Source organism: Balaenoptera ricei, chromosome X (assembly GCF_028023285.1).
Source record: "Balaenoptera ricei isolate mBalRic1 chromosome X, mBalRic1.hap2, whole genome shotgun sequence".
NCBI lineage: Eukaryota > Metazoa > Chordata > Mammalia > Artiodactyla > Balaenopteridae > Balaenoptera > Balaenoptera ricei.
In genome coordinates this window covers 76,654,084-76,671,776 of record NC_082660.1, presented here as the reverse complement: position 1 = coordinate 76,671,776, position 17,693 = coordinate 76,654,084, and the positions used below count along the sequence as shown (strand labels likewise).

Sequence of the window (17,693 nt, the reverse complement as noted above, 5' to 3'; positions counted from 1 at the left end):
TAAAAATATACATGTCATTCTGCCCACATACCACTCCCGAGAGACCACTGTTGGTGTGGTGTATTCTGTCTGGTGGAATTAAAGATAGTTTTATGAGAATGGATGAATGCATGAGTGAAAGGATAAAATGAATTGAATTGATGAGGTGAAAATATGCCATAATAGTGTCTCATCATCGTGTCTGTTTGCACATTCTTTTCACATTTAAGGATATTATTTAGTAATATTATGTTATGGTACTAATAGTGGAAAAAACAATTTTTTACACAGATAAATAGTTGATCAAAACTAGATGAGATCATATAGGATTGTATTAGGAAAATTCATCCCAGTAAGTTTCTTGAGAGTTGTAGAGCTATGGCTGACCGTGATTTCAAAGGACACTTTCTGGGTTCACTGTTTCTCCACCACTGACTTGACATTATTTTGACATCCCCTTTTCCTCTATATCATTTTTCATCTTTATGTTTTGGCACTGAGGTGGGAGACACTAAAATTTGCCAGAAATTGTCACTTCTCAAGAAATATATACATTATTATTAGAAACCAGTTGTAAAACCAGATGAGATTATGGGTATTGCTAGTCCCCGAGTATTGAGAGGTGAACAACAAAACAGATCATGACTCCTGCCCTCATGATGACCTTGGACCCTAGTAGGGGGAAATAGACATTAAACATGCTTAAATTTTATATTATAAATTGTGCTTATGAAGGAAAAATGGGTAGTGCTCTAAGAGAGTAATGGGGGCATTATTTAGATTTGGTGGTAGGAGGGTGGCTTGAATGGGAGTGGCTACAATAACTTCTTATTGACTTCTCACCATGGATATGGGACTATAAAAATCTTTGAGAACTAGCATGATTTTCCTTTTATAGAAAGAGTTAAAGTGACTTCTTATTAGAGGAATTTTTTTTTGTGTGGCTTAATAGAACTCTACCTCATTGAGTCACCTCAGAAATTGCATCTGCAGTTGTGTGTCAAATGAATTTTATGATTTTTTCTGCCCTGGAAATTAATATGTGGAATTGTGTGAAAAATTTCAGTCTGATGCCTTGCTTCTGCAGTGAAAGAACAAAAATAATCTGTTCAGATGTTCAGTGATTATTGGCTCCTAAAAAAAGGAACCAGTATTGATTCAACAGCTAATCCTATTGTGAAGTTTCTTTTTAGTGGTTTTAGTTTGTGAAAATTCAGGTCTGTTTATGTTTTTTTTAATGCAAAAATAAAACAACATTGCTGTTTCTCTTATACTGGAATACTTGCACATATGTCAATAAGGTAGCTCAAAGATAAATATTTGAAAGGTTTTAGATTTAAGACTACCATAAAGGGATAGGGAAGTAAAAGAAATGTAACCTCACTTAGAAGAAAATTTTTATTTTTACCTTCTATTACCTAGATGAAAGAAAGAAAACCTCGCTCTGTCTCCTGTAAGGATGAGAAAAATGTATCAAAGAAGCAAGTGTTACCCTAGCTTTTCCCTTTCTCTGTTCCCCCATGTTAAAGACATTTCATGAGGTCTGTGGCACTAATTTATGAGTGAAAGTAGTTTTCAGTTGCTTAACGTAATCTAGTATTCAGGATGGTGTATGCTGTTACAAACAACGTGATGTAATAATAATAGCTACCATTTACTGAATATTTGCTCAGTACTGTGTTAGGTACTTTACAAATATTAAGCTATTTAATTTTTATTATATTTCTCTAAAAGAAGTATAAATTCTCTCCTTCTGCAGATGAGGAAACAAACTCAGAGAATTGAAATAACTTGTCCAATGTCACATTTCTATTAAGGGGACGAACCAGGATTTAAAGCCAGGTCCATTAGACTGCAAAGCCTATGTTCTTTCACTAAGATAAGCTGTAGGGTTGGAAGACAAACAAATCCTGGGTTTGATGATCAAGAGACCCAATTCAGGCTGTTACTCTGTCACTGATTAGTTATGTGACTTATGTTGTTTTCTTCAACTGTAAAATTGGCGTAGCGTACCACCTACCTTGAAGAGTCCCTGTGAGGGACCAGTGGGATACATGTAAAAAATTGAGGTGTGGCCAGCAAGGTCTGACAGTCATATGTATCAGGTTCACTAAAAGGCTTTTACTTTGGAATCACTGGGAATATGTTCAGTCTTTATTTTGGAGGGCAGTGTGGGGAAAAAAAATCCTTGGAAGCAATTCGTGAATTTTTATGGTTTTGAGACAGAAATGTCATTTTATCTTTAGGTCACTGAAATCTGTATGACAGGAGCTTCATTTGCAAATGACAATTCTTGTGTAAGGAGGATTTTTTTCCTATAGAGCTCAAACAGGCTAGATTGATTGAGATAGCTCTGTGCAGAAATCATGATATATCAACATCTCTCTAGATATTACTAACTTTGACTTGTTTTATTCAGTGGGTTTGAATGAGGATAGGTTTCACACAGACCAGAAAACTACAGGCAAAGATAATTGAATGTACGTATGCATTTTTTCACTACCTCTCCTTCCCCCCCGCACCTTCTTCCTCTTGAGCAATTTCTTTATCATTCACCCTCCTTCTCCTTCGAAAAGGAGGGTTTTGTGCATTTTGTTTTTACTTTGAAATAGCAACTGTTCTTACCAGCTCCTTGGAGCTTTGAAGACTATTAATCAGCTTGACAGCTGGAAGCAGAGTGATCGACAGCAATAAAGCTTAAAGCTTTTTCTTATCACTCTAATTTCCCCTTTTTTCCCCATTAATGAAACTGGAGTTTGATTTGCCTTTCCATGGCAAAGCAAGGGTAAATTTTAGGAGCTGTGACTATGAAGTAGAGGATAGGGAAGAAGGGAGAGGGGGTCAACAATCTTCAATCCTTTGACTTGTCAGTTCTGTTGTTCTCTCAGCAGTCCCCATTCTTGTCTCTCTCTCTTCTTCCTTCTCAGGGTTGTCAGTGAACCTAGCTATGCCTGGCTGGCACTGGACTCGGTAATTGCCAATGAAAAGGGCACTGGAGACTCCTGTGGGCGTGTTCTCCTGTGTCTACACTTGGCATGGGGGGTGAGGATGATAACTTACTATGTGCTAGGCACTGCTTTAGGTGCTTTCATTCCTATTTTTAAAATAAAGAAACTGAGGCTTTTAAAGAGTAACTGTAAGGTTATTGACTGAGGTCACACAGCTAGTAAGAGGCACAGCTGGGGTTTGAACCCAGGTCCATCTGATCCTGAAGCCTTGATTAATAACAATGCATTTACTCCTCTTAGTTAACAATTATGACCACGCATTAAGGGTTCCAAGATGACTAAACTGCTGTTATTGCCCTTAAGTTTCTCCTGGTCTAGTCAGAGGAAACACTCATGCAGTCTAATTACAAGACAATATGACAGATAAAAATTGTATAATGATTCATTCATTAGTGTATAGGCTAGGCTACCGTGAAGCAATCATATCGGTTATACTGGGCTACAGTAAAGCAATCATATTGCTACCTCTTTATCAATGCATGAATTGTTATACCTGTAAATAAATGTGAATTTCATTTTTCACATTAAAGAAGACAGTATGACAGCTCTTACAGAAGTATGTGCAGAGCTCTAGAAGCACAAAGATCAGTTTTATTTATATATTGGAGAGCTGAAGGCTTCACAGAGAAAATGATACTGGATTTGAGTAGTTCCGACTGGTTTGACTAGTTCCACCATTAGTTTTGTGATGGAATAACCTTGGGTATAGGATATAGCATTAATAAAAGCAGAGAGACATGCAGGCACTTAGGCAGTGTTGACTGTGTAGTTGTGTCTAATGCATTGGATGCATGGCAGAGAAGAGTGATGTCTAGACATAAAGCTGGACAGTAAGTTTTGAAGGTTCTTAGAGCGATGCCAAGGATTTTGGACTCTACTCTAGAGGCATTAGTAAGCCATTAAACATCTTTATGCCAGGGAATGACATAATGTGGTCTGCCAAGACCTGATCACAATGGCAGTAATGTGAAGGTTGGGTTGGAAGGGAAGAAACTAGAGGCAGGGAAACCTTTGAGGGGGCTAATGAAAAAAATGGGATAAGAGAGAGGGCCTGAAATAAGGCAGCAGTGGTAAGGATCCAAAGATAGAAGGGGTTTGAGAAATTAACTAGAATTGACAAATGAGGAAGGGATGATGAGTTCAAGATTTTCTAGCATTGGCAGCTGTGAGAATGGTGTTGGTATTTATTGAAATGAGGAAACCAAGAGGAAAACCAAATTTTGGGTGGGGAACAGATAATAAATTTGCCTTTGGGACCTGTAGAGATTAAAATTAACCTGGGATATTTAGTGGAGGGAGATGTCCAGTAAGCTAATGACTCATGATATGTATTTTCAGTACAGAAATATCAATAGCTATGAGTCTGGAGCTCTCCCCAGAGGGCCCAGATTGGAGATGGCAATTTGTGAGTCATTGGTAGAGAAGTGATGATTGAGTCAGTAGGAATAGATGAGATCATAGAGGAAGACAAGAATTGAGGGCAGCCTTTGTACATTACCCACTCGTCTACCTGGCTTGATTGTCTAAAAATGGATTTGAATGGGTGGACTAGTGTGGAATGACTAATAACTGTAAACATAGGAAGGTCTCTTCTCCAGCCCTAATGACTGGGAACACAGCCTGCCATTTCATTCTGGCAGACTGATCTGATTGCCAAAGCAGCTTCCTATAGCTTTATATGACTCTAAAAACCAAGTAAGGGCTTGGTCTTCCTCTCTAACATTAGAACTGCATCTGCATACTCTACCAAGGAGGCTGACCTTCCTTGATCTTAGAATGAGGGTATGGTGAAAGCAGCTTGACTTTCTTGTGTATCAGGTATGTGGAGCTTTCAGTAAATGAGAATTTGTGTAGGGGGTAAGTCTATTATATTCCCTAAGCTGTTCTGTTATTTGTCAACAAGGAAGACAGAAACATGTCATGGTTCTTTGTAATACTACAACCAAATTTAAATAGAATAGAGCCTCTTTCAGTGTGCATGGTGTATAGCTGGCAAATTGATACAAGTAGACATGCCACACTGTTGTTTTCCTACTCCTATCATATACAGAAAGATATTTGTGCACATTAAATATGAGTTACGTAATAAAGTTGATTGTATTTTAGGTCCTAGAAATGAATAGTCCCTCCAGGTTTGGCATTAGAATAGATGTAGTCATGAAGTTATTATTCCATTTTCATTATCCAGATGAGTTGGAGAAACAAAACAAAAATTAGACTTCATCCCATCTAATGTCTGTAAATATCAATAGATCCCACTGCCTTTACTTATAGTAAGTCAGATTCCAAGATTTGTATTATGTGCCTATGTTTATAATTTTCAATATTCCAATCTTGTAGATTGTAGCAGACAGTGTTTTATATAGTGGAAAGAGCATAGGCTTGGGGGCCTGATATGCCCTGGGCTTAATTAAGGGCAGGCTCTGCCATTTCCTAGCTGAGTGAGTTAAAACAAGATACTCAACGTCATGGTTGTTTTTTTTTTTTCTTCTTTTTCCTTCTAATTTTAAAATGGGGATAATTATAGCACCTATCTCTCAGGATTCTTGTGAAGATTGAATGAGATAGTGAATGGAAAATGACAAGCTCAACATATATAGTACCTATTTTTCTTCTTCCCCTTAACATGAATTAAGCCAGCATTTCTCAAAATACGTTGTTGAGCCAAATGCTGTTTCAAAAAAAAATGCTCATTGGTTAACTGAATTTATTCCTTCTTGGAGAGAACAGACATTAACATATTTAATGGTGCTGAGAAGGTCTACCATAAATAAACCATTTTCTGGTGGTTTTACTCTTTTAAACATAGCATGTTCCAAATTTATTTTGTCATTGTAACTTTTTTCTTGGAATACCTGTTAACAGCCCATGTTATTGATGGGATACAGTTTGGAAAAGGTGAATTTAGTAATTGGGTCCAGGTGCTATTTGATATCTAAGTGTTTGGCTTCATTAAACCACAGCAACCATTATAATATCCTATGGTCTAAATGTTGCTAGCCAGCTTAGATGTTTGGGGTTGTTTATGTTGCAGTGGACAGGATTAGGGTTTGGAAAGCTAAGTTTCAGTGGCAGTCCTGCCAGTTGTAGCTGTGTGGCCCTGAACTGACTTAATCTCTACATAGACCGTTCTCAGTGTCTTCATCTGTAAAATAACACCCTTATCTGCCTCACAAGATTGTTGGAAGAATCCATGAGAAAATAGTTGTGAAAACGATTTTGAAAATGAAAGATGCTGTCAGTGGAAGGTGGTATTACTACTATCTAGGAAAAGGAATTTAGGAGCAGTGAATATAGAATAGGGGCATCTAGAGTTTGAGCTAAGCTGCTTCTCTTTCTGTTGAGCAGGTTTGGACTCCATCTACTACCTTCCTGAAAACATTTTCAACCCTCAGTTTCCTAATAATTAAAATGGTTCCCAGATGAATGTGCCTGAATGTCGGTAGCTCTATCTTTTGTCAATGTTCTTGTCCTTGTTTACAGAAGCCATTTCCCAATACAGGATGTAGTTTAGCATCATGTAACTATGGCTGTTGCTAAATATTCAATACTGATTTGTAATTATGATGCACAGTAGAAAATTGTTAGGATTTAATTAATAGGCTCTAATTAATAGGTTTAATCCTCTGCCTTCTCTTACAGTTCAACTTTCTTTATGTCTACCTGTAATGTATTTCTTTTCTGTTAGTAGACATTAAGCAAAGTGATGTTGCTTTAACATTAAACACTATGTAAACGACGAGAAATCTCTTGTTACTCTTTTGATACTATTTTTTCTGTTTTACTGGTTGGTGTTAATGAAGACAGTTGTGTAACTCATTTCCTTTGTGTGTCTGGAAAAACGTAGTTGGTACTTTGAGTAAGCTTTACTTTGAGTAAGCTTTATGAAACTTTAGAAAGATTAAAACCATGTTTTCTACAATTGTGAAGTCAATATTTCACACAATGCAAAGCTGTACCTCAGTATTGTGATAATTGGGCTTTTCTGCCTTTGAAAATAAAAATGTCCGTTTGTGATTTTTACTGTTCTAGCTGAAAATTATAGGTCACTTTTCCATCATGAAACTTGAGAGGGCTTTAGATAATTGTTTTATGTTTGCTGTTTAAATACTGTGAATACTCACTCTCTAGTTTCACAGAGAGACTCTAGTTTTAAGGAAGTCTTTTTCATCATATAAAATAGTGTTCCTGGCAATAGAGATAAACGTCATCCTTCATCATAAACTACTTTTTCCTTTACTTGATGTACAGAGACAGATGTGACACAAAATTGGCAGAAAATGTTCCATTCCCCTTTTTCCTCAGTCAGGAAGTTCTCACTTTGTCCTTAAAATAAATTGTATCTATGGTTTTAAAAACAAAACCAGTAACTTAGCCTTGTTATTCATTACAGAAACAGTTTTAAAGACTGTAGAAATAGTATTTTATAATTGAATTTGAATGTCAGAATTCTGAAGCTATATCTTTAAAGATAAAATTTAAGAAAATATTTGGTGGGCTTTAATTATTACTATTTCTATTGCAATAATGTTCTAGAGAGCATATTACAATGTTGTATTGATTTTTTATTTTTCTTTTTGTCATGATTTTGATACCTAAATTCTTTGACTTTCTCTTTAGGGTATTGTAAACGATATTTAGAACCATGCAAATACCAAAATGAATTTAGTCAAAATCTGCTTTGGTTTTATAGTGAGTTTATTAATAATTATGTTACCCTCTTTTGTCAGAAAGACCACAGTAATGAAAACCATGTTTCACCTTTTACATACATAATTGGATGAGATCACCAGATGCTGATGTTAAGAGCACATCAACAGGAAAAGTTGAAAATAGGAGCTGCATGGAAAAATACTAGAACCAATTAGCTCTGTCAAAAACCATATGACCAAGTATAGGGGAGGAAAATAGAATTTGACCATGAACTGACCTCAGGTCATTTAATAATGGAAAGAAACAGCAAGATGGCCCTTCTTAGAGCTTTTTAAGACTTTTAATAATAGCAGAAAATATCTTGGAAATTGGCACATTGTGGTCAGTGTTTGAAAACTCATGTTAGATTACTTTTGTTTTTCTAAAATTTTATTGTGATAATTTTCAGACATACACAGAAAAGTTGAGAAAATTGCACTGTGAACAGCTATGTTTCCACTACCTAGATTCTACCACTAACATTTTGCTGTATTTGCTTTATTATATAATTATCCATTTATTGATTTTTCTATCCATCTATCATTCCATCTTACTGTTTTATGCATTTCAGAGTAAGTTGTACATGTCCAGTACCTTCAGTCTGGAACACTTTCAGCATGCATATCATTAACTAGTTATTTATGGTTCTTTTTTTGAGATAAAATTGCAAGAAAATGCACAGATCTTAAGTGTACCATTTAATAAGTTTTAGCAAACGCATACACTTGTGTAACTAAGAACGTTATCAAGATAAAGAACATTGCCATCGCTCCAGAAAGTTCCCTCACGCCCCTTCAAAGTCAATTCCTGCCCTTACTCCCACCCTCAAAGGCAACCACTCTTAGGATGTTTTTCACCACAGATCAATTAATTTAGCTTGTTCCAGAGCTTCATATAAAAGGAATCATGGAGAATGCACTCTTTTGGGGCAAAGCTTCTTTCACTTAGCATAACATTTTTTGAAATTCATTGACGTTGTTATATTTGTATCAGTAGTTTGTTCCTTTTCATTAGTGAATAGTATCCATCATATGGATATACCACAGCTTATTTATCTAGTCTCCTATTGATGGATATTTGAATTGTTACCAGTTTGGAGCTATTGATGAATAAAGATGCTATGAAAAAACTTGTACAGCTCTTTTGTGAACATATGCTTTCCTTGTGTGTAAATACCTAGGAATGGAATTACTGGGTCATAGGGTTGGTATATGTTTAGTTTTGTAAGAAACTGCCTGACAGTTTTCCAAAGTATTTGTACCATTTTTTTACTCCCACCAAAATGTGTGAGCATTCTGGCCATCCACACCAACACCTGGTCTTGTAAATCTTTTTAATTTTAACAATTCTGGTGTATGTGTAGCAGTATCTCATGTTCATTTTTAATGTGTATTTACCCAATGACTAATGATGTTGAGCACCTTTTCATATGTTCATTAACCACATCTATCTTCCTTTGTGAAATGTCTGTTCAAACCCTTTGCCTACTTTAAAATTTGCATATTTGTCTTATTTTTAAGTTGAAAGAGTTCTTTATATCCTGGATACCAGTCCTTTGTCAGATATGTTTTGTGAATATTTCTCCTACTTTGTGCCTAGCCCATTCATTTTTTAAAATGACGTATTTTGTGGAAAAGTTTTTCATTTTGATGAATTCTAATTTATCGATAGTTTTTATTGCTTTCTGTGTCCTGTCTGAGAAGCCTTTGTCTACCCTGATTGTCAGATTTCTGATATATATTTACTACTTATAAATTGATGTAGCCATTAAAAAATTTTACTTAGGTCTTGAAGCTTTCACCCAGTAGTCAGAGCTTCTCACTTAGGACCTTATGGTGGCTTAAAAGAAATCTAAATATCTCAACAAAAAATTTAGAGACAGTGGTTTTTATCACTGCTTCAGGGTTATTTTTTCAACACTCAGGATATTTTATAGTTTTGTTGAGTGATATATTTAGAGGATGGGAAGGGATGGCAGAACTGTATTATTCTCAGGCAAGGGAGAGGAGAGTATAAATTTGCCAGGGGAAAACTCTAACATCCCTCTCTTTTCCCTCCTTCTTCTCTATACTGGCTATTGCCCACCTTCTCCTCCCACTGTTGTCTCTGATCCAAGGGATCATAGCTTCTAGGCTTCCTTGATTCCAACACCTAGAATTGTTAGTATAGCTGAAATTTTGCCTAAATTTTAAAGCTCTCTAGAGATCTGGACAGTGTAGGAATTTGCATCATCCCCAAGAGAACTATCAGATTATAAGTAAAGCAGTCATCTGTATTAATAGACCTACTTTCACAGGTGTTCAGTTTAACCATTTTCTCTGTTAGAGCAAGCAGTGATTTTTGGTAAAATATTTGAGCGTAAAAACTGACTGTTCTTGAGACCAATCAAGAGTTGATTGAGGAGAAATCTATCAGAATTTTTAGAGGATATCCAGTAGTATTATGGATGAGTAATTTTAGATATCATCTTAAAGGTTTTAGTTTTTGTTTAAAAAAGACCTTTTATAGATTTTTATTTCATTAGAGAAGGATACAGAGAAGCAAAAACGTAAACAAAACCAAGAATATCTCAGAACTAGAGTGGATATTGTAGGTGGGTTTGAGTGTACTTTGGGGCTCATCATACAAAGAATCAGTATAACTTGATGAGTTTTGCAAGGATTGGGAAGCCCAGTATGTAGTGCTGAGAGTTCTGGTTGCCAAAAGTCTGCTACTTACAGAAGTTAATCAGAAGTCCAGTGTCTACAAGGCTTACCTGATCCTAGCTAGGAGACCTCTGGGTTCTCTAAAACGGAGTGATCTTCACAGGACTGTGGAGTGAAGAATAGTTTACCCAGTTACCAGTGGAAATATTGTTGTTGTTATACTTATCACAGAAGTCTTGATGTGAATGACTGTGTCCCAGGATCTACTTTTATTTGTGGCCCTGAAGGCTTAGAATGTCACAGGGCCTTCCAGTAGATCTCGAGTAGCCAATTATATATGTATATATACAAAATTCATTTATTTATTTAGGCATGGGAGATGGATTTGGTGGTGGTGCTAGCAGTGGATATTTACTGCTTGTGGAAAACTTAGCAGTTTTTTCCAGTGGCTTTCTTTGAGATCTACCAAGATTTTCTTCCCAGCCATTTTTATTAACCCAGGAGTGAGATTTGTTTATGTTAAAACAAATATACTGCTAAGTGACCATATCAGGATGTTCACAATCACATGATCCAGTGGCACTTGATCAGTGCTGAAAGCTCTAAGGAGGCCAAAGCTATCTTTTAACTTCTTATACAATGAAAAGTTGACTTTGAGATCTGAAAGGCCCACTTCTATTTATTTTGTTCTACTGTCTCCTCTAATCTCAATATCCCTATTATATGTGCTTTTGAACTCTGGGGTAGCAGTGTTGAAGATGACATGGGATGAAGATCAGTGACTTGATTTTTTTACATACCCTTTTCTTTACTCTTATTTTTTATTGTTACAGAAGAAGCTACTATGGAGGAAACTGGGCCAGTTTTAGCTTTTCAGGACTGTTGTCCTGGCTAAAGGAACACCAGGTAAAGTTCTTATCTGATTTTTTAATCTACTAGGTTATATTTTGTGTCACATAATAACCCTGCACTGAAGAAGACACTGTTTCATCTGTAATATAGGATTGATAACTTATTTTTATTTACTTATTTAACAAAAACTGTGCAGTCACCTTTTCAGCTAATATTTTTCCAATACCTCTAAAATGTAGATTTCACTTTTTAAGTATAAACAGCTAACGTTGGCTGAAGAATAAATCGTATATGTTTCGTACCAGTTGCTAATTACTCTGTACGCCCAAATATCAGGCAAGACTTTTTTTCTCCCAAACAGTCTTTCAGAAAAAATATTTCAGTCCTTATAAAATCTCACATATTACTAGTTGTTCTTTCAGTTAGTATGTTTTGGAAAAAAACCTAAGTGTTTGGGGAAGATACATTAATTTGAAATAATCTCAGTCATTGGTGGTTTTGCATATTTATAGAAGTCACCTGACAGAATCATACCTGACAGTAAAAACAAAACGCAAGGAAAGAAACAATATAAATTTAGTAATTTTTTTTCCCTAAGGGTAGGATCTCACTACTACAACTGTTGGATATCATTGTAAAGAAGTTTTTAGAGATCATTTACAGCGTACGTTTAACATGGGGAGTTGATTGTCATGCAGTTTACCAGTTTTTATGAGACATTAAAAAAACTGTCCTAATTTTATGTAAATGGTGCATGTGGCTTGAAATGGAATTCCTACTGAGAGCATCATACATAGAATCAGAAACTGCTGTATCTCAAAAGGGTTTAGACATTTGGGAAAGGAGGATGATAGACTCTAGAAAATTGTATTCAGTTAACTAAGAATAATACAGCTAAGACTTAACTAAGCACTTACCATGTACCAAGCTAAGCATTTTAGTTTCCATGATTGATTTAATGGTATATATGACTTAAAAAGTGTAGTGATGACAAAGACATTGACATTGAAGGTACACTGAAGATTCAGTTTGAACCTTATTATTGTATGAAATGAGAGTGTGGAGAAACAAGCAATATTTGTAAAGTAACATTTCACGTAATAACTCAAACTATGTATAAATCAAGAAAGTAAATGTTATAAATAGATTCATTTAACTGTTTAAATGAATATGCCTCAAATATTTTATGTTGATCAGAAACCCTTTTTTGAACCTTATCCTTGGGAAGTGTGTGTGAGGATCACCTCATGTTGAGGCATATTCAGTACTTCCATGCAAAAATTTAGTCTAGATTCTCAGAACAACAACAACAAAAATACCCTAATTGTCTGAATGGAAAATTTTTGGTGAGTGAAGGGATTTAAAAAAAATAAATTTTGGTAATGGGTTAGATTTATTAAAACAAAATATTTTTGTAGATATTTCTTTTATTTTAATGCTTCTTTTACTCCAACATCTTGACTCTGTCACCATTTCCTTTTTCCCTTCACTCTCTGTCCCTGGTCCTTAGTTCTTTTTTCAGGCTGCTAACCCCTGTCTATATGTTCAAAGTTCCTGTACTTCACCTCCTCTTCTATTTATGTTGGGATGTTTAATGCTGTCTAATAATTACACTTGATAATAAGAGCTATCTGCCACTACTTTTCTTCAGCTTAAAATATTAAATTCAGGACAATGCAGCCTTTTAAAAAAATTATTGTCCTACTTTATGAAATCTGTAACTTTAGAAATTTTCTGAGGTGAATTTACTTGAAGCAAAGGCTACTGTAGTTATATTTCACTACTAGTTTGTTGAGTATATATAATACATTAAAAAAATTTTCTCTCTGAGAGATGTGTAACAAATGGATTAAAATTTTAAACAGATTAAAAATTGATCCTTGACCTTTGGAAAAGGTATATCTTGACATCTTCAAAAATCCCCTGTATTCAAATATTGTATCATATAACTTTCTCCATAAAATATAATTAGGAATTATTGAAAAACTTAAAGGGCCACTTTCAATCCATAGTGAGAGTTTATATACTTTGTTATACATTCTTGTTTTTATTGTATTTCTAAATATAAAATATTCAGGTCGATTATTATAAAGTCCTTAGTTATATTGGGCTGAGTACTTTTCAAAAATACTTTTACATATAATCAAAATTTGACACGGCTAGTGACCAACCTTCAAAAATCTGAAAGTAAGCAGAATGAAGTAATTTGGGGCCTGCTGTTTTAACAACAAAATGCAAAAACTTTATTATTAATAAGTAATATGTGCATTTTGATGGGATGAGAGGAAAAGCGTAAATTTAGAAAGGTATAAATTTTCTCAGAAAAGTAGAGGTTCAGAGTACCCAATTTAATTACAATTTCTTATCTGTATATTGTTTAGGAAAACAGTGATATTGTAAATGAATGCCCACCGTGGCAAGAGAAGATCCTTGAAAATGAAGAAGCTATTGCTCTTAGCAGGAAGGACAAAACCATTCAACATGTGGAAGTGTTTTGTTATGCCAGGTATGAAAAGTATTTATTTACAATAAACTATGTTCATGACTTCTTATTCACATGTCTTCAGAAGAAGCCAGCAGTAAGAATTTATATGGCATTGGTTGCTACAAGTCTACTTGATATGCTGGTTTGCATTTTTAAAAATGTAACATTAGTTTTGTTATGCTTGTTCATTTGTATTATTTTTTAGATTCCACATATAAGTGATATCATGCAGTACTTGTCTTTATCTGACTTATTTCATTTAGCATAATACCCTCTAGGTCCATCAATGTTGTCGCAATTAAACTTCAAAAACCAACAAACTCATAGAAAAAGAGATCAGATTTGTGGTTACCAGAGACGGGGGTGGGGGGATGGGGATGGTGGTGGCAGGGTGCGGGGAGGATTGGATGAAGGCAGTCAAAAGTTACAAACTTCCAGTTATAAGATAAATAAGTACTAGGGATGTAATGTACAACATGATTAATATAATGAACACTGCTGTGTGTTATATATGAAAGTTGTTAAGAGAGTCAATCCTAAGAGTTCTCATCACAAGGAAAAATATTTTTTTCTATTTCTTTAATTTTGTATCTGTATGAGATGATGAATGTTCACTAAACTTATTGTGATAATCACTTCATGATATATGTAAATCAAATCATTATGCTGTATGCCTTAAACTTATACAGTGCCGTTATGTCAATTATATCACAATAAAACTGGAAGAAAAAAATAAAACTTTCAGTTTTCTCTGTTTAGATAATATATTAATGACTTATAACTTACTGAGCTCTTTTATTTTTCCTTTATATTTAAAAAAATTTTTTTTTGACCGCACTGCGTGGCATGTGGGATCTTAGTTCCCGGACCAGGGATCGAACCCACACCCCTTGCAGTGGAAGCACGGAGTCTTAACCACTGGACATCCAGGGAAGTCCCGAGAGCTCTTTTAAATACATTATCTTATTTGATCCTTACAATGGTCCTGTGCTAGGATAGAGCAAATAGTATTAGTTAGATTTTTCACAGAGTCCTTAGTGGAGCTCAAAGAGTTTAATTTGCTGAAGGTCACATGGCTTGATAAATGTCAAGGCCATACCTAAGCTAGATAGTGGTGGAGTCCAAGATTAAAGCCCAAGGTTTTTTAATCCTAATTCAGTGTTCTTCTAACTCTTAGATAACATTCAGTGTAGCAAAATGGAAAATTATAATTTTGAATTAAAAAAATCAAATTGAGTGGCCATGACATCTGGGGGCATATTTTTGTAAATCAAGAGAGAAGTGGGGGGGAAGTAATATTTTCAGTGTCTCCTTCTGAGTGAAAGAATTCATTGTTTTAAAACAATTGGAATAGTTTATTTTTTCAGATGACATGGTTGATGGGCTGAAAGGTAACAATCACATAGTTCAGTGCAACTGTTATGGAGTTATGGAGTTGAGGGATTTAGAAATCAGACTGTTAAGCTCTTTAATAGGAATTAAAACTTAAAATCCAAGATACTAGAAATTTTTCGGGACGTGTACTGTCATCATACATATCCTTGTTGTGGCACAGTGGTAAGCGTGACTTGAGCCCGTGAAAAGTTGGGGAACCTGTGGTTGATTTCTTAACCTATATTCATATCTGTCAGATGACTAGCATTTTCTGCCATTAATACATAGTTAATTTTCTATGATTTTCTGCAAAAGGACAGCCTTTGAAATGTCAGATACAGATTATAATTTACATAATGCTAAATGGCATTCAGTATGGAAAGGTATAACTCTCTGATATTGTTTAGACCCAGCATAGACAGATCTAGAACAGAAGGTGATCTCAACTGAAAATTCATATGCTTTAATGAAACCAGGAATAAATATTTGGTAACTTTCTTGTGTGTCCATGAATACTACTTGACTAGAATATAGTGACAGTCACACTCAGGCCCTTTGATAGGTACTTTTGCTATTTCAAGGCCTTTGATTTCTCTATGCTTCATGACAATTAGTGTTTATGGTTTCCAGTGACTGAAATGACACATTTTGAGTGCAGAGGAAATCATCTCGTTTTTTATTTCTGATCTCTTCAGTTTCATTTTTGGAACTTCTCAAAGTGATGAAAGATTGGTGGTGGAAGGTTTGTTTTAAAACAGAGAAGTAGGACTCTGCTATATATTTTCATTGCCCATTAGAGCGTGGAACAAGAGGTGAACTGGGATAATGTTCTATATGTCTTCATTTACTTGGAAAGGGTAGCTAGTTATTAATGCCATAGTAAGCAGGATGAGCCCTGAGAGCATCCAGTGGGGGAATGTACAGAAAATCCACTTGTCTATAATAAGTGCTACAAACATGAGTAAACAGGAATAACAGTACCTTTCTTAGCCCCAGCCAGACTATGGCATCCTTAACCTTTTGGATCATGACCACAAACTTGGCATTATATGAAAAGGGCTAGGGCCAGAATACCTGTCACAAAGATTTACTTTATATGAGAATTCATCACCCAGGACCCACTGGCTTAAATCAAAAACCTTGTTGAATACATATTTCTGACAACCCTATTTTCTGGTTTTCCTACTATAGTAGTTTAAAGCAGCAAATAGGAAAGGGGTGTCTGCTGGAGGCAGGCACACTGAGAACCACACTGAGACCAGGTTTATACTCCTGCCTTTATGATTCAACTTACTGTGTGATACTGAGCAAAAGATGTCCCCTTGGACTAGGTCATCTCAGAAGTCCCTGTGGGCTCCAACATGCTGCTGTTTTACATGTTAGTTGATAGACTAACAGAGGAAAAGTAGACAGAATCAGCAAGCTGAGAGCAGGCTTTGGGCCATTTAGTGTAGGGGCAAATGGCTTCGAATCAGGATCCCGCAAAGACATCACTGTATTATAGCACAGTATAACAATTGATGATCATAATTCTATCCCGATATCTTCAGGCAAAAGTTAATTATGTTCTCTCTACTCCACATGAAAAGGTGGGGGGGTATTTGAAATACACTTTAGAAAGATGAGTATTAAAACTGATTAGAGGGCTTCCCTGGTGGCACAGTGGTTAAGAATCCGCCTGCCAATGCAGGGGACGCAGTTTCGAGCCCTGGTCTGGGAAGATCCCACATGCCGCAGAGCAACTAAGCCCATGCACCACAACTACTGAGCCCGTGCTCTAGAGCCCTCGAGCCACAACTACTGAGCCCACGTGCCACAACTACTGAAGCCCATGTGCCTAGAGCCTGTGCTCAGCAACAAAGAGAAGCCACCGCAATAAGAAGCTCACTCACAGCATCAAAGAGTAGCCCCCGCTGGCCGCAACTAGAGAAAGTCAGCGCGCAGCAACGAAGACCCAACGCAGCCAAAAAAACAAAACAAAACAAAACAAAACAAAACTGATTAAAATAAAAATTTTATCATTTTAAGAGATTAGTTTTGGTTCTCTTAGAAAATTCCCTCATTTTCTCCCTAAGAAAGGATATCACTATGTGATATACGTAATGAAAAATATGGTGCAGGTTCCTGGCTTTTTGTTGTTATTGCTTTGTTTACATATGTGTTATTGATGTTACTGTTACATTTTGTGGATATAGTGTGTGTGTGTGTGTGTGTCTGTCTGTGTTTCATTCTGTACAGTTTTAACACATATGTGGGTTCATGTAACCATCACCACAGTCAGAGAATAGATCAGTTCCATCACCACAGGGATCCCTCCTGTTGCCATTTTATAACCACACCTCATCTCCTTCCCCAAAGTCCTAACTCCTGGCAACTACTAATCTGTTTCCCAACTCTATAATTTTGTCATTTTTGAGGACATTATGTAAATGGAAGTGTACAGTATGTAACCTTTTGCCATTGGCTTTTTTCACTCAGCATAGTTACCCAGAGATTCATCTAGGTTGTTGCTTGCATCAGTATTTTGTCCCTTTTTATTGCTGAGTAGTATTCCATGGTAGCAATGTACCACAGTTTGTTTAGTCATTCATCCACTGAAGAACATCTGGGCTGTTTCCATTTTGTCTGTTACAAATAAGAATGCTATAAATGTTGGTT

At 35.7% G+C, this 17,693-nt stretch overlaps 1 protein-coding gene across 1 annotated transcript in view; it reads left to right on the top strand.

The window, feature by feature from the left end:
• CHM (CHM Rab escort protein) overlaps window positions 1–17,693 on the top strand; it is a 177,332-nt gene that overhangs the window by 32,068 nt on the left and 127,571 nt on the right. The window contains exons 3-4 of the mRNA XM_059911312.1: window positions 11,158–11,230; window positions 13,558–13,682. Coding sequence (XP_059767295.1) covers window positions 11,158–11,230; window positions 13,558–13,682 — 198 coding nt within the window. The remainder of the gene's footprint in view (window positions 1–11,157; window positions 11,231–13,557; window positions 13,683–17,693) is intronic.